The following is a 19,111-nucleotide window of genomic DNA, read 5'->3' as shown; positions in this document are numbered from 1 at the left end:
TAATTAATGATGGAATATAACTAGCCCACTTATTATTTAGTTAACCCTTTTCTGCAAACTGATGTCATGCTTAGCAGGAAACAGCAGAAGACCGTACTTCCGAGAATGATCATATGCGGCAGATATGTTTCATGTATGTTCAATTTCACTTGAGTCATTGAATATCAAAAATGTAACCCTATCTACCGCAAGTAACGCGTCGCGATGCCAAGGCCGAGGGCCCAGAATACGTATATCAAATCCTTAGCTCCCCAATTTTTTATGTGTCAAAACTACAGATGCAATTCCTCGGTTAAATGGCGACTAATAAGGGAAACACTTCAATTCGAAGCACTTGCGGAATTGCGTCATTGCAAGAGCGCTGCGGACTCCGTCTGAAATGGAGTAATTATAAAACAAAACATGGTTACATCACATTGTCAAGACAGGAACAAGGAAAATAGAAAGGTTCCTTGCAATACATTAAAAATGTTAAGACCGAAACGAGGAGGAAAATGGAAGAAAAGATAGAAAAATCAATGGTAAACAATGAACAATCGGCTAAAGGAAAACACAACATCAGTAAACCCCATGGATCCTATCCTAACCCTAAAGTGTGAAAGCAGCAAAATGATGCTCCAGAGCAAGAAAAAAACAAGTATGATCTATTAAAAACACCCAGAAGAAATCGCTAAAAGCCAGCACAAAAAGATAGACCAAACCTATCTAGAAAAAGCGAAAAAAAAAATAGATAAAAACGTGAGAAAAGTCCAGCATTTCTCCGAACGAGGATTCCAGTCCTCCTTCTCACCACTCTTCCATCACCACCCAAAAGTTATCATTCGTTGTGACGGTCAGATTAGAGCACACATGTCGTCATGAGTCGCTTCGTGAAGATAACCATCACAATATAATCCATCCGGGTATGCGGGTATGAAAGGCACCAAAAGCACCCAAAACAAAACGCAGTGGTAAAGCAAATCCATGAGAGGGCAAGCCCGTTTTAGAAAAAGGAAATCATGCACCTGAATGCAATAATAAACGTCGAGCAAGGGTATATAGCAGCAACTCAAAAATCGGAGGAGCTTTTGTTTTTCCAGTCACAAAAGGCAAAAGGGCAAGAAGCAGTCTGACGAAGTCGATGGTAAGTATCGTAGCAGATAAATTGTTTTTGGATCCCTGTCGTAGGGAAACGAAGCGCAGCTTCAGGAGGAGTAGTGTTGCGAGCGAATCCAATTTAAAATGGTGCTTAATGGCGGATCGTCGACTAGCCAGTAGCCGGCACGGACATCAGCCGATCGTAAGTCATTGACCACAACGCTGTCAGTTATGGCTACAAGTTCCTAGGGAAAACAGTCCACATCAGTTCCAGGTTGCTCGCCAGCGAAGACGAGAAACCCCGATAAAGAGAACAATCTCACAGTGTGAAGAGCTTCACTGGCAGAGCGTAAGCCGCTAACATGCTGAGCACTCATTTTTTGTCCTTGAAGTATTTGATTTCGACGCAATACCCATCGGCTTGCTGCAGCCATTCTGAGATAGATTTTGTGCGCTTGGAAACGCCGAGCGCTTGCGTCGACGATCACCCTGGCAAATTGAATGGCAATTAGAGATGAGAGTGGTTCTCACAGGTATTGACGTTGCAGAATTCAGTACCTCTGGAGATTTGCTTTCGCATTTTCGCTCTCGGTTGACGAGCCCTGGATCTGGGCTATATCAAAAGACGAATTGAGGAGTGTTTGCGCATCAGCAAGGCATTGGTTCATTACAACATATCCTTCACTGAACTGTTCCTCTGGGGCAGGGTCTGTCCTAAGCTGTACAATATTGATATGTATTGTTCGGAAATCATTCATTAATTCGGTGACCCTCAAAGCTCGGGCATCATTGACTGCAGGGAAAATCAGCAACCTTGCAAACCACGTCTATGAGTTTAGGTATAAGATAAAGCCGAGAGCACTCACGAGGGTCAGACATTATAGGAGCAGGGTCCCCGTAGGGTAGAGCAAATGCCAACATGTGATTGATCGAAGCCAGCGATATTCATTGATTCCTCGCCTCATTTGTTATCGGACTCCCCATTAGCAAGGACAAGATGGCGCCTGTGGCACCTTTAAATATAAAATAGAATATAGACAAGAAGTTAAACTCGGGGGGAAAATGGAAGATCCCGCGAGGGAGGCAAGCAAGGGCCATTGGACAAACAATGAAGTGGAGCATTCAATGGTTCGTTTCGCATGGGAAACAAAGCCATGGCCAAACAAGCAACTAGAAAGTAGTGCATAAGAAGAAGCAACCATGGCCGAGAGCCAAATCCAACGCAGCGTTCGATCAGAGCTGGAAATGCAATGGAGCACTGTGGGCTAGGAAAATCGATGGTGCTCCAGCCACAGCTTAATCCCGGCAAGCCACACAGGCCAACGCCACCCAGGGCTGTGGGACCTGGCCTTGGTGGGTCGCGCTAGCCACATCTGGTATGGCGCCGGGTTGAGCGAGCTGACCGTAGTGCGTCTGTGTGGCCAAAAACCAAGGGCGGCGCCTATCTCTGCACCAAGCCTGTGTGTGCCGAGGATTTCCACTGAGGAGCTCATGCACGACGTTGACACCACACCGTAACCTGAGGCAATTTGGGCTTTGATCATAGCTGAATGATCCTTCCTAGGGTCCAATTATTCCGGTCGATGCTTTGTCTATCCCCGCTGCAGCTTCCACAAACCACAAACCAAAAGTGAGCAAACTTTTTTCCCTCGGGACAAATGTGCCGTTTTAATGCTTGCCGAAAGGTAGTGGAGTTGCGGCTCATGAGTCTATCGTATCATCACTCACAGTGACAAACAACAAAAAAGAAACAAACATCATATGGCGAAACGAACTGCGCTATCGACGGTTCTCCGATCGATTGGATATGGTTTTGCATAGTCTGGTTTGAGATGTGTTAAGTTCAAAGGGAACGAAATATGAAACGAGAGAGAAATGGGCTAAGGAGATAATTGCCACGACCTAGACGTTTGAATTTTAATTCTGCATTGGATATTAAAAACGCAAAATCTAGGGGAGGAAAAAGAAATTGAAATAAATAGGGATCAACGTATCGATCGGTTCAATTCGTCACAAATATCTCTAGCAATCACGAAGCTCTTTGCCATCCCCGGCTTTACAGATTCACCGTAGAATGAAGAGTTAAATTAGAAAATATATTCTGACGGCCCTCAATCCTTCTCACTAATTGCCTGTAGTCGTTCATCGATCTCGTCCTCTGTAAGAGAGCGGAACTCCGTCTGCGTCCCTTCCTTGCCATCAGCTCGAGGCCCACCAACGATGCCCACCTCTATCTCATTCTTCTTGAAGTCTACACTGAGGACAGTGCTCAAAGTCGATATGGCAAGCTCAACGACGTCTTCCCATGATCCCTCCGCATATTCCTTGTTTTTGAGCTTCTTCTCCAGATGGTTGAATATATCCTGTTGTTTGGGACCGGAAGCAGTGGCTCGATATCCCACGTAATACCCTGCAGGATCACACTTGTATAGCTGTGGACCGAATTCTGAATCCACAGACACCAGTGTTATCGCAACACCCAGTGGTCGCATGTATGCCTGAAAACACGCAAGGTCTGTCAGCAGCAATCCAACTCAATTATGCGGGGCCCGGTGAAAGGTTTAAAAAGAAAGAAAGAAAGAAATGCGGAATAGGAGTTTATTTGCGGACTCTTTGGGTGTAGACTTGGTTGATATTCGCCAGCCGTTTGGCGAGGACATCACATGGCATCTCATATCCAAATTTGTATCGAAATTCCGCCGCTTCGCTTTGTGCCCTAGTTACTGATGCTCTAGCATCCGCTATCGAACCGGTCATGACACATCCAACTGATGGAGAGAGTTGGAAAATATGGGTAACGGATGAAGGATCGATCAGCTTGTCCTGTGATTCAAGATTATGGTCGTTAACCAATTGAATTGACCCATGGATGATCACCGTGTTTCCAAGCTATACGCACTGGGACTTTCTTCTGAGACAGTACAACAGCGCAGTTTTTTCCCTTGATCCCGAGCGACGTGATATTGGCAGCGGTGATAGATTTGAAGGCATATTCTGGAAATAAACCTCCGTTAGCTTCCAGAGCACCTTAATAGCTTCAGCGACATACCACCATCAGAGGGTTACTTACCAACTTGATACAACCTGCCTTGATCCGAAAATATGGTAATGTGTCTATCGTAGCCTGCGCTTCCTGTTTCGAGCAACGCTAGTCAGTTGCTGGTTTTCAAAGACAAGCCCAACCGACTGAAGAACAAGTTACCGACCTGACATCGTGGCTCAAGGGACAAGATTCAGATCAAACCAATAAATACGAAGATTCAAAGTAGATTCTAGAAAAGTAACAGGTAGTAGCGAACTAATATAGAGAAAAAATTGAGACGAGAATGCTGGTTAATTCATGGTAGGTGAACGCGTATAGGTAAAAGCTGCCTTGGACGGGGGAAAGCTCCAGAGTTGATGTTGGAGCACCTTCACCCAATCGGGTAAGGCGTGCCTTGAGGTATTGCGAGCCACAAAGCAAAACAGCCGCTTACAATGAATATATATAATAAATATGTTGGTGGTGGCATATTCCAATTTTTTTCAAGTAAATAGCCCTTTTAATCTAACCTCTTGTTGTTGCTCGTACTTGAATCATTACTTCTGGTTTTGGTTCTGCAAAGCTGTGTATTGATATGTACCATTCCAGAAAAGCCGACCTTTCACTCCATTATTACGGGAAATTTTACCGTATTAGATACGCAGTGATATCTTAAAAATTCCTATATTTTCCCTCAGAGCATCCACTTTTATAAATATTTTCTGCCGCGAACATGACCGGGATATGTGAGATATCTTCGATGCCACATGTTTTAGGAACCTAAGCTCAGCTAATTCTTCCTCAATTGAGAAATTCCTCGCTCGCGTACATTTGCACTCCTCCTGTCTCGCATCAATCTCCAATAATGGCCGCCCGAATTCCGGCATGGAGGAAGCTCGGATTGCAGCTCAAGAACGCCACTACCTCTGTTATTGAGACAGATACCGCTTTGTCTGTTATTGAGAATACCTCTTTTCAGTCAAAGGGAACCAAGAAGAGACCTCTGACGTCAGAGAGCGAGGAATCTAATGGAAAAAAACCCCGGGTAGAGATTATCACAATTGATGAAAAAACGAAACGGGAAAACACCAAAGAGAATACAAATGACAAGACACCCAAAAATAAGGCCACAAATCCGGAATTGAAATTGTCCCTTGAGTCATCCTCTGTGGAAAATCAAGATAACAAACCCCTCTCCAAGCCCAAATCCAAGAAAAGAAAATCCGTTTCCTTCGCTGAGGATACAAAATTGGAAGATGGGGATGGAAATGTCGAATTGGAACTTGAAAACGAGCACGAGGATGCTCGCGAACCTAGCCCAGCCGTTGCAAGAAAGGCGGAGAAGAAGAAACTGAAACGAGAACAGCGCGCAAAGAATCGCCCGAACTCAACCTCCAATGCCCCTCCAATCGACCCGACCCTGCAATACCTTACGCTCTACCACAAATCCCGTGCTCAATGGAAATTCCAGAAGAACCGTGAAACCCATCTGCTTAAGCACGCGCTATTGGTAGATCGAATACCTTCGACATACAACGCCCCGTTGGCTACATATCTTGCCGGCATAAAGAGTGAAGGGGCGAAGAAGAGAGTTGCAGAAGCTGCCGTAGAAGCTATCAAAGCGGATGATGCTGATGTCGATTCGGGGGAGAATGGTGGTGGTGGTGGTGGTGGTAGTGATGCGTCTGAGAAGGATAGGTATAGAAATTCGATATCGTCGTTCAGGAAACGGTTAGCGGGGTTAGTGGCAGCAGATCCACACAGTTGGGAAGGAGATATGGTTGGTGACGAAGCTACAGACCTAAATGCCGATTGGCTTAAAAAGCTAGAAAGGAGGCGGAGAGCAGAATTGGTTCTTCGTTTTGTTGGTGGCAGTGTACCGGCTGCTGAAGCGGCCGAGCTTCAAGCAGAGTCGAGACCAGGGGTGAGTGAGAAGAAGAAGCAGAAAAAGCAGAAGCGGAAGAAGAATAGGACGAACGTTATAGAGGACACCAGCAGCAGCAGCAGCAGCAGCAGCAGCAGCAGCAGCAGCAGCGAGACCGATAGTGATAGCGACAGTGATAGCGATGATTTCAACTCAAAGTCTACTACAGAACAAGTGAGCGAAATTACAAAAAGCACAACAAACGGACTTCACAATGACTCTTCCTCCTCATCGGAGTCAGAGATTTCATCATCCGATTCGAGCTCGGATTCGGATTCAGATACAGGTATGCCCTTCCCATTTTTTTTTTTGTTACATCGATATTCAGCAGCCAACATAATATTTTGCAAAGAATCAGAAACTTCATCGAACTCCAGCTCAGATTCGGGTAAGTAATCTACGCTACCTATATTCCCATCTCCAGCTTCTACGTTGATGCTAACAATTCACGTCCGCTTTTAGACTCGGATTGAAGGGGGGATTTGCATCTTCCACTCAAAAGAAATACCCGTCCCAAACTATACCCAGGTACCAGACAAACATCTCGTGACGGGTGTATAAGCCTATTTCGAGAACGGTAAAAAACATTCGTCATCCCCATTTCCCTTTGCCATACCTACGATACCTTAAAGTAGTACACTACCTCGCTATATACCCGCTTTCGGTAGAAAGCAAACAAGCTTGGATTCTTGACTTCAGCGTCTATATCAAATGACCTTTGTATCTCTCCATCTTAGTATATCCGTATTTGCACATATTAGAATAAAATCACGAATACGTATGCATAATAAATTATCAATTCAAAAGGTATCGTGAAGAAAGTTCGCCAATCAGACCGTTGAAAAGCAACGAAATCAAGACTAAGGCACGGTAAACGGGAGGACCTAGAAACTAAAAGCCTTCCCTCCCCATGGACAACAGAGATATAAGCATCAAAAGAAGGAACGAAACTCCACCCTCCACCTAGACATCTATACAATGAAAAAAATAAATAAATAAATAGATAGAAGGAAAAAAAGAAAAAGTGTAAGTGGCATCAACCACTCCCTTTCTCCTTCTCCTTCTCCCTCTCCCTCTCCCTACTCTCCCCTTCGCCACCAACCTTCCGCCTCTCCCTATCCTTCCCAGCTCCCGTCCCCCGTCTCCTCCTCCTAACAACCTGATATACATCATTAAAATTCATGACCACGCCCAAAAACCGCATATCCACGTCTGGCTGATACGCCAAGTCGCCAAGGAGCGTGAGAAGGCGCGTGCGGAAGTCCTCTGCGAGGTCGCGCAGACGCGTGCGTAAAGAGGGGAGGAGATGATCTTCATCGCCCGTCGTGCCGACGCCACCAAGTAGCGCTGCCGCTGCTGTTGGGGTTATGGGTTCAGAGGGCGATTTTGAATGTGCGCCGCCACCACGGCCACCAAGGGGAAATGATGAGTCGGCTGAGGGAGATTCGGAAGCGGAGCCGGGGACCTTGCGCGTGGCGGAGTCTGAGCGGTTGGGACGGTTGATGTTGCTTGTAGTGGAGGTGGTGAAAGGAAATAGGGATTGGGATTGTTGGAGGAGGTCCTTTTCGGTCACACCCCATTGGCCCTGGGCGGTGCGCGTTTCGATCTTTGCAGTGAATTCTTGGCGGCGGGTGAATTCTGCGACGGAGAAGGAGTAGAGGCCGTCTACAGCGTCTTTGTAGGTGAGCATTATTTTGAGAATTTGGTGGAGTTGAGAGAGAAAAGAGTCTTCTCTGTTGTTGCCGGCAGGATTACTGGAGGAGGAGGAGCCAAGAAGGCCCTTGTGGGTGATGGAGTTGAGGTATTTGGTGTGTGCTTCGATGAGGTCGTCCAGGGTGCAGCCCGGTTTTGAGATGGCTACTTGCAATTGGTCCCAGCTTGCTTCAATGACTTCAAATAAGATATAGTATTGAAGCTGGCTGATGAAATGATTCATCTCAGAAATCACGCAACGAGCGCGTTTCCAGTCCTGGCCGACCTTGTCCTCAACGCTGCCTAGCACCCCCCTGGCACCTGTCATGCAACGTCTCCAGGTGCTACCCAGGGCGAACTCCACTCTCTTGACGCGCCAGAGAAAGTTGAAGACTTTTAGATACTGAGTTGAACCCCAAGGTGTTATTACAACGTCCACTGGAGCATCAATTTTATATTCAAGAGTAAAACAGTCCCAGCCAATTTCGCCATGGCTTAGCTCCAACATGCGAGCGTCAAGGCGACGTAAAACATCGGGAGAGTCATATTGTGCATTTGATGATCGGATGGCATGCTCCAGCTGTGCTGTCAGGGTATGGCGGTATTGGGAGTTCGCCGGGCGATCAAGGTTGGATGCTAGCGATTCCATGAGCAAGGCAATGAAATCCCCCTGACCTAGCAGAAGATACTTTTTAAGCGCCATAAGATGATCGAAGAGTTTGAACTTCGAGTCCATAAGATAAATCAGGCGAGCCATTGTTGTTTTATACGCTTCATCGATCGATGTCTCGAGCGTCGCGGTATCCCCGTATTTTAATTCCTTTGATGCATCTCTTGAATACGCCGCTACCCACGCCGAATCCCCACAGCCATACCTAATGAAGTTCAGAGACTTCCCAATTAGGAAAATTTTCTTCGCAAATTCCGGCGTCATAATTGTCGGCACCAGGTCATCGTCGAGCTTGTACTTGTCATCCCAAACGCTTGTTGCAACGCGTCGTGGATCAACGCTCGGCCGAACCTCCGGCTCCACGACGAAAAATTCCCGATATGGGTCTGAAAGTTCACCGTCGTATATCCACTGCCTCAACATTCCGTAGAATGGCCGGGTTACATGGGCCAGAAGACGCTCAGCAAACGCCCCGACGAAAGGATCACCGTGAGACGAAGAAAATTCGTGTATCATGGTGATTAACTGTCCACCCCTTTTGCCTCTTGACTCTTCTACTATCAAACTCATCAGTCTTAGCGCCATCGTGGCCTCTCTCATCCAAACAACGCATCTTTTCAACGTAACGCCGGCTTTCAAGGTTCCCTTGGGTTCTGTGGAGTTGTCCGAAACAGTCGCTAATGCCGATCTGATCTCGCCTTCAAGAGTGGCAACTAAGCCTAGGTACGATCGAAGCTCATTTCCAATCGCTGCCCGTACACTCTGCTTCACAAGGCCGCCTTCCGTTTCTTCGACAAAAGCTGATAAACCACGGTATAGTAGACAAGGTTCCGCTAACGTATGTAAAAGAGACACAAGTGGTACTGGCAAAGTCTGTGGTAGCTTTAATGAAGTAGGCGATACGAATTTCATATTCGTCGATGACACCCCTTGAAGAGTGAAGGATAAATCCCGTAATATAACCGATTCATCAGGTTTGGCGGGCCCACCCTCAACCCCTCCTTTATTTTTCTGTTGCCGCTGCTGCTCCTCCTCCTGGCGTTGTTCCGCTTGGCTGTGACTTCGGGACTTCGATTCCCCATCCGGAGTGATAGAAACAGCTCCCCGACTAGTGGCTGGTATACCTTCTCTCTCTTTTTCCCTCTCTCTCCTTTCCACAACTCGTTTCCGTTCCACTGCCCTGGGGCTATATGAGCCTCTATCCTTTCCATTCCTAGTGAGCACCGATGCGCCATCATGCGCAGCAGCAGCCGCCGCAGAGGGACTGTCCAAACCCACAGCGGAAACGGACGAGCCAGGCGCGATATCATCAACCACAGATCTTCGACCAAATTTATCCCGAAACAGCAGATGATCCAACTGATGCTCATCCATCAACGGACTCCTCGCGCCATCATCCCTTTTCCAACCCCCATCCTCCACCCTCGTCGTAACGGTGGTGCGCCGAACATTCCCTCTATCAGCAGCACCATAGCCACCACTAGCAGCAGCAGCAGCAGTCTCCGCACCCCCACTCCTCCCCGCAGGTCCCTTACCCTCCCCGATCCGATAGAGCAAGTACAAAATCGCCCACTTCTGCCCCAGCACCGGCTGCGTCAACAGCCTCGAATACAAATTCGAGAACCGCACCGCTTTGTCCGGCGACGCATTTTCTCTCAGCAACTTGCGCTTGATCAGGTCTGGCGCATTGTTGATAACGTCCGCTGAAACGACACCGCCACCACCTATCCCTGTAGAACTGGCCGCAGCCGCGGCTGCTGTGTGGGAATCCAGAACCCGCCATGCCATTTCCAAACAGCGTCTGTGCCGTCGCTCGTCGGCCTCGGCCGCTTCGAGACGCGCATATTCGTCCGTCGATGTTTCGGAAAGGGTTTCATCGTCTTCATTGTGGCGGGGGATGGTGGTGGGGATGAGGGAGTCGACGAGTTGGCTTAGCGCGTCTTCGATGCGGCGCGAGCGGTGATGATGGGAGTGGGGAGTTGAAGAGGTGGAAGAGGTCGGCGGTGGCATGGTTACAATAAAATAACAACGAGTTTGAAAATCTGTATATTTAAAATAGAGAGAGAGAGAGAGAAAGAAAGTCGGAAAAGCGGATGGAATTGACTCGGACTCTCATTCAATCTTTGTCCTTTTGCTTCCTCTTCCCCCTCTTCCCCCTTTTTTGTCCCCTTAAATCCCGCTCCGGCACCCGGTACTCCCTTATCCCGTCGCAATCAATCAAATGTGCGCGACTAGCACTAAATCGCGAGAGAAGGCGGGGGAAAAAAAATAGGACGCCCTACCGCACGCGTAAGAACCACACACACACACAGAGAGAGAGAGACGCGACGCAGATTTTCAAACGATGGTGGTGTATATAGTATCTAGATATCCACCACCATCCCACCCACACGCTCCGCAGCAAAAGGAATGAATAGCAGCTCGTCCTACGGCTGGCCCTTGCATAAATGAGAAATTTTGTTTGTTGCTTTGCTTTCTTTTGCGTTTCAAATTTTTCAATTTTTCCCTTGAGCCGGGTCGTGGTTATCTTGTTCCGACGCAAAGGGATGCGGGGACCGGGTTGTTGGAGGAAGAAGAAGCTGGGTGAAGCTGGCCAGGGTCGGGTATCGGGGTGTGCATCCCTCAGTCCTTATCTCTCTCCTTTTTTTCCCGTCTTCCTTGCGACTCCCGTTCTCTTTCGCTTTGGGAACGGGAAACAATTCGCGTCGTTGACAGGCAAAGAAGGGGCAAAAAAAACGACGTTCTGCGAGAGCAATGTTTGGCGATGTTTACCAATTTTGTTTTCGGGCGTTCCAAACATGAAGGCCCTGTTTGGCTTGTTTGCAGTAGGCCTCGACGTCATCAATCCCTAAACTAAACTAAACCCCTAACTATTTCTCAACGACAACAATCATATAAAGAGTAAAGACCATCCACCCTATCAACAGAACATAGATAGGCAGTATTTACATCGGAGCAGATGGGACGGAAACACACGTCCAGAGAGTTGAGTAAAAGGAAACAAAAACAAAAGGAAAAATGGCAAAAATGGAAGATTGAAAATATTTAACAGCCAATCAATGGCTTTCATCACATTTCCATCTCATCGTTTTCGGGTTTGCGCTGCCGCTTGGTGAGATATCGAAGACGATATACCCTTAGGAACCCTCCTTTTTGAACATAACAAATGGTTAAGAAATGACAACCTTACTTACCTTAACCCAAACCAACTCAAAGGGAAATGAAAAGTGAAAGTTGAAAAGGGGGCTGGAAGAGACGAAGAAGAACATAGGATACCACACACAAACAGACGAAACCATGGAAGTTATTCATCATAAAAAAAAAAAAAAAAAAGGTGAGATGAAATGAAATGGAATGAAAAAAGAACGTTGTCGAAATTCCATACAACCAAGACTTCAAAAAACGATTAGACAAAGATATAAACAAGAAAGAAAGTAAAAGTGTGTGAAAAAAAACCCCCGATCAAATATCACTCATCGAACAAATAGCCGCACCCGTTTATTACTATTCCTTCTTTTTGAAATTTCAGTTCCTGCGACGCCCCGCCTTGCCCTTGAATACCCCATCCATCCCATCACCCCCTGTCGTTCTCATTCCATGGCCCTCCGTTTCAAGATCCGTCTCTCTCCCTCCGCCCGGAAACTATATGCTTTTTGGGGAGTCGAGGGGGAGCGGGGTTCAGACCGGACTCCAACTAGTAAAACCATCATACTCATTTCCATCACCGCATCGCCCATACGTACATATCTATCCCAAATCAATCCCATTCCAAAATTATATTTTGTGCAGCGCAATGATGACGGGTGGGGGAAGAAAATAAGGAGAACGAGGGAAAGGGGAAAAAGAAAACGACGAGGGAAAAAAACCTTTTCCATATGAACTCCTACCCGACAGCTCCCCCAGGATACAAAACATACACGGAAACAAGAAAACAAGGAGTACACAGGATATAAAGTAAAAATTCGAAAGAAAGGTTAGAAGAAAAAGAGGGAAAAAAATGTGCAAATTTTCGATTTCTAACTCCACCAACCGACCCGATTAATTTTTGCCCTCCCCCCACGAAAAAAATACTACCTCAACGAAGAACGGACAAGAAGAGAGAACAAAGAGAAGAAAATGAATAGAAGTGATGTGTGAAAAGGCAAAAATGACGTGAAAAAAAAAGGGAGACGAAGATGAGGAAGAGAAGATGAAGATGGAGCAGAAGAAACACAAATTATCACTGTGTAGCGGCCAATCTAAATAATTATTTCCAAGAAGTAGAAGTAGAAGAAGGCCAAGGGAGGGAGAGGAAAAGATACACTCCTTGGCGAATCAGAAAATTTCCTCGTTATAGGTAGGTAGGCAGGCACGGCAGGTATAGAAGGTTGACGCGGTATATCTCTTGGTGGCTGGAAGGTTTTGCAGCGCTTGAGAAATCAATTATATATAAAAGGGTCGCTTTTGCCTTGTGTGGGTGGAGAGAGAGAGTGTGTGTGGGTGTACGTATGCAAATGAGTATGTACGTATGTGTGTGCGGGACTTCGGAACTTCGTTTTATTCGTTTTTACTTTTCGTCGCCCTTTTGTTTTTTTTTTTTTTTTTTTAAAAAAAACACCCTTTCCTTTATCGTCGTGGCATGGGCTGTGTAGAAATACCAGGACCACCTGCCTGCATGGCCATATAAGGATTGGCATGTTGCGCATATTCGCCATTCATGCCATTCACCATGATACTATTTAGTCCCTGAGCTTGAGAAACGGGACAATCCTTATGGGCCAAAAGCAATGTCTTCAGGTTGACGATTTCCTCTCGCAGTTGGGTCACGGTTGACGAGAGAGCGTCATTCTCATTACTGTAGTACTCGACTTTAGTTTGCAGACTCTGGAGCCACTGTTTCTTGCGTTGTCGGCATTTCAAAGCCGCGACACTTTTAACAAGCAAGCAGTCATGTTAGCCATGCAATTAGAACACTTGGCCACAGTAGTTTTGGAGAAAGTCAAAAAGCCATACCGATTCCGTTCAAGGAAATTCTTCCGTTTTTCTTCATCAGTCATCTTCTTGGTATTCCCGGGCTCAGATTGTTGGGGTTTTGTATCTTCCTCTTCCTCTGACTCATCAACACTGTGGTCCATTGCGGAGCCACTATTCCCTTTCGCCCTTTTATTTGCACCCTTGCTGGCGTTGTTGTTATCGTCAGCCTTCCGTCGACCATTATTCTTTCCAGAACCGGCTTTCCGCCCTTTAATTCCACGAGCATTTGATTTTGACTGGTCACCAGCGCTGTCCGAGGCGCCACCGTTCATATCTTGGGCAGGGTTACTTCCGTTCTGCATATTTGAGGTCGATTCGTTTGATGGATTCTGGGCGAGAGGCTGCGAGGTAGGGACAGGAAATTGGTTGTTTGGCTGACCTCCTTTGGCTAGCATAAAAAGACCGTTGGCTGCATCCGTCGCATCGTGATGCGCAAAAGGATCTACATGCGCATCAGGTTTGGCAACTTCTAGATTGGTGGGTTGTTGGAGCAGTTGATCTGAATCTTGTGGGTTGGAGGTTCGGGTATTCTTCCTTGCAGCATTTAGAGCTGTCCGGTGAAAATCTATGGTTGATGGAGTGGCACCCCCACTTTGGAATTGTTGCATTAGAGCCTGTGTATTGGGGCTCGAAGCGGCAGGAAACATCGAGCCTCCACCGCCAGGGGTGAGCCCTGTGCGCAGCGACGACTCTTGTGGTGTGGGGAAACCGCGACCGATACCGTCGAAATAGTCGCTGGGGGCAGCCGGTCCAGCAAGCATAGCGGGACTGAGTGGTCCTGCGCGAAGAGAATTGCTCCAATTGAAACCACCCGCTGAGGATGTACCGGGTAAGGCAGGCGACGTGAGCGCAGCGACGGGAGGCAGGATAGACTTTCCGGGAGTATCAGCGGGCTGATTCCCAAAGGATTGTTCGAAAGGATTAGGCTCTAGGGAGAATTGAGTGGTGCCATGAACGCCGGAGAAATAATCGGGGGTGTCAGATCCCTGTTGCTGTTGCTGTTGCTGTTGGCCCTGGCGATGATTATTGGAGAGGGATTGGGATCCCTCAGCGTCGCTAGGCTGCGTTGTATCCTTTTGATCAGAGGTAGTACTTTGCGCATCTAGATCACCGAATGGTTGTGAAAATAGTTAGATTAGAATCGCAGAGGATAAATGTATTGTCCGTCATGGAAACATGCAACTACGGTGCCCCAAAGTATAAAAAATAAAATAGCAAAAAAAGGTGGATACAACCAGGAATGTGTCCATATGAGAAGAACAAGGAGGTTGCTGGGGCGGGAGGGTCAAATGGAGTGGTTGTGGTTGATAACGTGTTGAGCTGCAAGAGATGAAAAGGCTACGACCTAGGTAGGTAGGGGGTATTGCGCCACCCAAGCCCAAGGCATGGCAGAAGATGTAGGGGGGGAAATTCATAATTAACAATTAAAAAGACATCACATGGTGGAATTTAAGATGCGAGAGGAGATATGAACAATGAAGCTATCAAAATAAAATAAACACATACCTTCTGACTTCCAAGAGCCCTTTTTGGGGTCCATGGTCGAGTCAGCGTGGGAGGCCGGGCGCCCGATGCGAGGAGAAGGCCTGGTAGCAATCGCAGCGGACATGGCACCGCGCAACAAAGAGAAGAAGGAGGAGGAGAAAACGAAGGCGAATGCTCACTGCAAACGATGATAACAGCGGCGGAAGTAAGTCGGGGCAACACGAGGGAGCGCGGGGAGGGCGGGTGTGGAAAGACTCGAACACTTTTGGGGTGGTGGTTGGTGGATGACGACAGAGAAGTAGTTCCAGCAAGCGAGCTCGAGCCAATGGAGCCGGGAAGCAAGGCCAGAAGGAATTAAAGAAAAAGGGGAAAGCAAAAGCAGAAAGGGGCAGAAGCGGCGAAGTTTGGATTGAGGGCGGCGCGAGAGCCGGGCGATTCGATGGGGGGCGGGAGGCAGATGGATGGGATGATGATGGCTTGATGATGCGATAGTGATGATGACGGCGAGGAGAGAGAAAAGAAAAAAAAATTGGGTTGTTCGGCGGAAAAATGGGAAATCTGACGACACCGATGATGTGGTTGTTATGTAAGCAGCCTCCAAGCAGCCTCCAAGCAGCCTCCAAGCAACCCACAGCAACCGAATATCCTACGCGGTGTATAACTACGATAATGGATGTCTTCTACACCTGCTACACCTGCTACACGGGGGAAACTGTGCGCTGCGGATTACGGGAGCAGACATGGAGTCCCAGGCTGTTTGTCCAAGCGCGCCAGCCGTTGTGGCGTGGAAGATAAGATAGTCCATGCCCATGCCCGTTGTTGGCTTTGCGTGAACGAGAACAGAAGAAGCATTAGTATCACCAACTCCGAGTCTCCTCCTTCGAAAAAGAAAGAAGCAGATTGGAACAACAATTTAACTTCTTTTTCTTTTTCTTTTCTTTTTATTTCGTGCATTTCTTCTTTTCTTCGTCCTCGACTCACCACGCCAATACCCGTCTCAGATTTCGAACCGGCAAGGGTTCGACGTTGTAGATCCAAGATTTTTTCTCTTCTCTTCTTTTTTTGGAGATTTTTTTTCTTTTTATTGTTCCGTTTGGTGTTTAAAGAGTTGAATTGGAATACCATGGATCATCCCCAAAGCCAAATGTTGGTTCGAGAAGGTTTGATAGGAAAAATATAACTACCATCTTGCAACATTCCGAACCTCTATCTGATCACAGGTAGGCAGGAAGATCGAATTGTGTTCATATTTCATGTTCCCGCCTGCTTGCCAATGTTGACCATTTCAGAGAGATATATATCATAACGTTCTAGGAATGAATTGTAGATTATCATTCGGTTTATTGTTAAAGGTACTCTGGAGGCCTGTGATATTGTAGTTCCTCCTCGCCCTCCTCCTCCTCCTCCTCTTCCTCTTCGTCTTCCTCTTACTTCTCCTCTCTTCCCTCCTCTGGAGACATCGATTGCTCCGGACCTCGGTGATGACGTAGCTCGAGCGCAAATGCTCCCGGGAACGGTTGGCCCGCCCATTCATACAGACCCTTAACCTGGGTTCGGGGAAGGGAAAAACAAAAAAGCCTTCCTACCGCGTTGGATTGAACGAGTTCATTCGATAACCAACCACCACTCTGATCTTCCAACAGGCGCTTTCTTAGAACGTTTTTCTTGTCTCTTCCCCTTCCCTCCCCCCTGCTAGAGATACATGTATTTATGAACTCAGCTGCGGCCAAATTCTCCTAAGAAAAGAAGCGACTTACCTCATCAGCCTCGAGAACGCGAACGAACGAACGGGTCCCCGCTAGACTGTATTGGGCTGGTGAGCCCGGTCGCTGAACCACCGCTGAATCGCATCTCGTTTGGGGGGTGATGACGTGTTGTGTGGTTGTTCCAGGGATTTCTTTCAGGGTTGGGCTCCATCTCCCATGGGTCGATGGGGTTAGCGTGCTTTGTTTTCTGCCAGTGGAATTTTGTGCCAGATCAAAGCGGTGGGGAGGTGGTTGGGGGAAGAGGTTGTTTACCTCTCTGCCCTCCTTTTGGGAACGATTTATGGACCATAAAATGCTGGAGTATCTGTACCTACCTGCCTCGATGTTGCTCAATTTTAGGTACTAGTTAGTGCCTCTAGCTGATGTGTCGAGGAGACGAAATGGTGGGGGTTTTGCCGTCGGATAGTTACAGCTAAACCATAAAAGTCCCAGCAGCCGCCCAAGCTATCAAGCTCTCTTATTCTGTCCCATAGTACGTACTAGTTAGCAGTTGCTAAACTACTGGTAGTAATCATTCTCATTCTCAATCCTCAATCCTCACCTGCGAAAATGAAACAACCCTCCAGGTACCGTGCCACCTTTCAGTCAATGAATAACTAGGTAAAAATTTATTTTTAGATATTTCAGAAATTCTTAATACTACTAGTACTTGTAAATCTTCAGCTATACCCCCTCATTTCCTCCCCTACCCCGCGATAACCGGCTGCTGAAACACCGTGTGCCATAGAGCTCTGCCCACTGGGACGGGCATATAATGTACCAGTGGCATAATAACAATACGTAGATGCATATCATTCAAAGCATATATAACATAACATTTATTCGACGAAGCTTGCCCCCCCGGTAGGAAATAAAGGTGGTATTTATGGTATATGTACAGTGCAAACCGCCCGTTGGCAGAGAGCGCTTGTCTGCCGGCTTTGGGGGGATGGAACGAGCACAATTAGACGTGTTATTATTACCATTATCATAAATTGTGCGCACGGTATGTACAGTACATACATGGAGTCATTATCGCGATAAATAAAATTGAAGCTCCCAAGAACGGAAAAGAAGGAATATGAAAATGAATATCAAAAGACTCTCCCAACAAATGCAACTTGAGTTAACATACGCAGAGCGATAGTTGAAAGAAAAAAAAAGAAAAAAACCATAAAACAACCATAAAACAATAATTGGAGACAATTAACCAACTACGTCATTTTCAATTTTACCATATCCGGGAAAAGGACATGGAAGAGGTAGATTAGTAGTTAGGAAAAAAAGGGAAAAGAAAAACCCGGGGAATTTACACGGCGCCTACTACAAATCTCCGCCCCTACGACCCCCGATACGTCGTATAATTCCACGGCCCCAACAGCACAGGGACATGGTAATGCCTCCACCCATCCCACCGCTCGCTGCCCTTGACCAAAAATTGCACCTCGATTTCGCGCCAGAAGCTCTCCACCCCTTGCTCGGCGTACCACTCGCCCACGTTCCGGATGCGCAGGGTCCAGATCGAGCGCTGCTGGCCGCCGCGCTGTTCGTGGATGGACGCGAGGAGGGAGCGGATTGAAGGGCCTGGTGCTGGTGTTGCTGTTGTGTCGGCTGCTGCGGAGGATGTGGTTCCTGTTCCTGTTCCTGTTCCTGTTCCTGTTCCTGTGGCAGCAGGGGATGTCGTCGTCGTAGTAGCAGTAGTAGTAGTAGCAGAAGACGGAGGATGGGGAGGAGGGTGCCAGTGTTTGATACGACCGTCAACGTCGGTGACGGCGTGGAGGGTCGCGGGGAGATTGGCCGGTTGCGGGGCGCCAGCGGGCAGGAGGATGCTGTGGAGCGTGAGGGTGCAGGCGAGGCCGGGAGCCGGGGTGCCGTTAAAGGTGTTGAGGATATGGCAGGTTATTGGGTCGCGGTCTGCCATTTTTTTTATGTGTATTTGTTTGTGCAATTCAAGTTCTTGTGGAAGAGGGGCAGTTTTCCAGGTTCCCCAGCGCAAGCTGTGGTGTTTCTTTGAATGGGAAAGTTTTTGATTATTTTTGTATTTTTATTAATTTTATTTCCTTTCATCTGCTTTCCTTAATTTTTAAATTCGAGGCTCGGTTCAGGGATGTGGAGATTTGGACCGTTTGCTTGTTCCTTTTGGCAAGGGGTGGAATTTTCGGGCCGGTAATTGTAGGTAGTAAGCAAGAGGGTGAATGACTTAAAATGAGTTGGTTGTGAGTAGCGGCTAGCTTTGAAGATTGGAATGAAGAAGGGAAAGAAACAGAAGATCAGCTCTGGAAGTGAGTAAACAGGTAAATATCCGCACTCGAGCGTCTGGAACAAATGCGGCCCCTCCGTCGTTTTTGTGGGGCGTCAAACAATCTGCACAATGGAAGTCCCAACACACGATTTCAGTTAAGCTCGGATCTCAAACCCTCTCCCCAGGTGGATAGTTAATAAACTCAAGAGCTTTGGAGGGAAGGCAGAGAAGCCGATGTGGA

At 47.3% G+C, this 19,111-nt stretch overlaps 7 protein-coding genes across 7 annotated transcripts; 1 reads left to right on the top strand and 6 right to left on the bottom strand.

Annotated features, from left to right (window-relative positions):
• Nucleotides 1–1,184: 1,184 nt before the first annotated feature.
• Nucleotides 1,185–1,956, bottom strand: HCBG_06794 (uncharacterized protein; the record flags this gene model as incomplete). Its single annotated transcript, XM_045433843.1, has 4 exons — nt 1,185–1,322; nt 1,401–1,566; nt 1,636–1,870; nt 1,944–1,956. 4 exons carry the CDS (start codon nt 1,954–1,956, stop codon nt 1,185–1,187), a joined length of 552 nt encoding a protein of 183 aa, XP_045285324.1.
• Nucleotides 1,957–3,188: 1,232 nt separating this feature from the next.
• Nucleotides 3,189–4,290, bottom strand: HCBG_06793 (proteasome subunit alpha; the record flags this gene model as incomplete). The annotated part of the gene is made up of 5 exons (XM_045433842.1): nt 3,189–3,575; nt 3,688–3,900; nt 3,977–4,071; nt 4,148–4,210; nt 4,284–4,290. The coding sequence occupies 5 exons, from the start codon at nt 4,288–4,290 to the stop codon at nt 3,189–3,191; spliced, it is 765 nt and encodes a 254-aa protein (XP_045285323.1).
• Nucleotides 4,291–4,848: 558 nt separating this feature from the next.
• HCBG_06792 (uncharacterized protein) lies at nt 4,849–6,496 on the top strand (the record flags this gene model as incomplete). Its single annotated transcript, XM_045433841.1, has 2 exons — nt 4,849–6,309; nt 6,486–6,496. The coding sequence occupies 2 exons, from the start codon at nt 4,965–4,967 to the stop codon at nt 6,494–6,496; spliced, it is 1,356 nt and encodes a 451-aa protein (XP_045285322.1).
• A 563-nt stretch (nt 6,497–7,059) lies between these two features.
• HCBG_06791 (spindle pole body component alp6) lies at nt 7,060–10,395 on the bottom strand (the record flags this gene model as incomplete). Its single annotated transcript, XM_045433840.1, has 1 exon — nt 7,060–10,395. One exon carries the CDS (start codon nt 10,393–10,395, stop codon nt 7,060–7,062), a length of 3,336 nt encoding a protein of 1,111 aa, XP_045285321.1.
• A 2,580-nt stretch (nt 10,396–12,975) lies between these two features.
• On the bottom strand, nt 12,976–15,366 carry HCBG_06790 (uncharacterized protein; the record flags this gene model as incomplete). The annotated part of the gene is made up of 3 exons (XM_045433839.1): nt 12,976–13,294; nt 13,378–14,500; nt 14,905–15,366. 3 exons carry the CDS (start codon nt 15,005–15,007, stop codon nt 12,991–12,993), a joined length of 1,530 nt encoding a protein of 509 aa, XP_045285320.1.
• Nucleotides 15,367–16,488: 1,122 nt separating this feature from the next.
• Nucleotides 16,489–17,374, bottom strand: HCBG_06789 (uncharacterized protein; the record flags this gene model as incomplete). The annotated part of the gene is made up of 3 exons (XM_045433838.1): nt 16,489–16,575; nt 16,641–16,977; nt 17,319–17,374. 3 exons carry the CDS (start codon nt 17,372–17,374, stop codon nt 16,489–16,491), a joined length of 480 nt encoding a protein of 159 aa, XP_045285319.1.
• A 593-nt stretch (nt 17,375–17,967) lies between these two features.
• Nucleotides 17,968–18,549, bottom strand: HCBG_06788 (transthyretin domain-containing protein; the record flags this gene model as incomplete). The annotated part of the gene is made up of 1 exon (XM_045433837.1): nt 17,968–18,549. One exon carries the CDS (start codon nt 18,547–18,549, stop codon nt 17,968–17,970), a length of 582 nt encoding a protein of 193 aa, XP_045285318.1.
• Between the last annotated feature and the right edge of the window lie 562 nt (nt 18,550–19,111).

This window comes from Histoplasma capsulatum (assembly GCF_000150115.1).
Source record: "Histoplasma capsulatum G186AR genomic scaffold supercont2.10, whole genome shotgun sequence".
Lineage (NCBI taxonomy): Eukaryota > Fungi > Ascomycota > Eurotiomycetes > Onygenales > Ajellomycetaceae > Histoplasma > Histoplasma capsulatum.
Note: the sequence above shows the minus strand (reverse complement) of the source record. Positions and strands in the feature narration are given on the sequence as shown.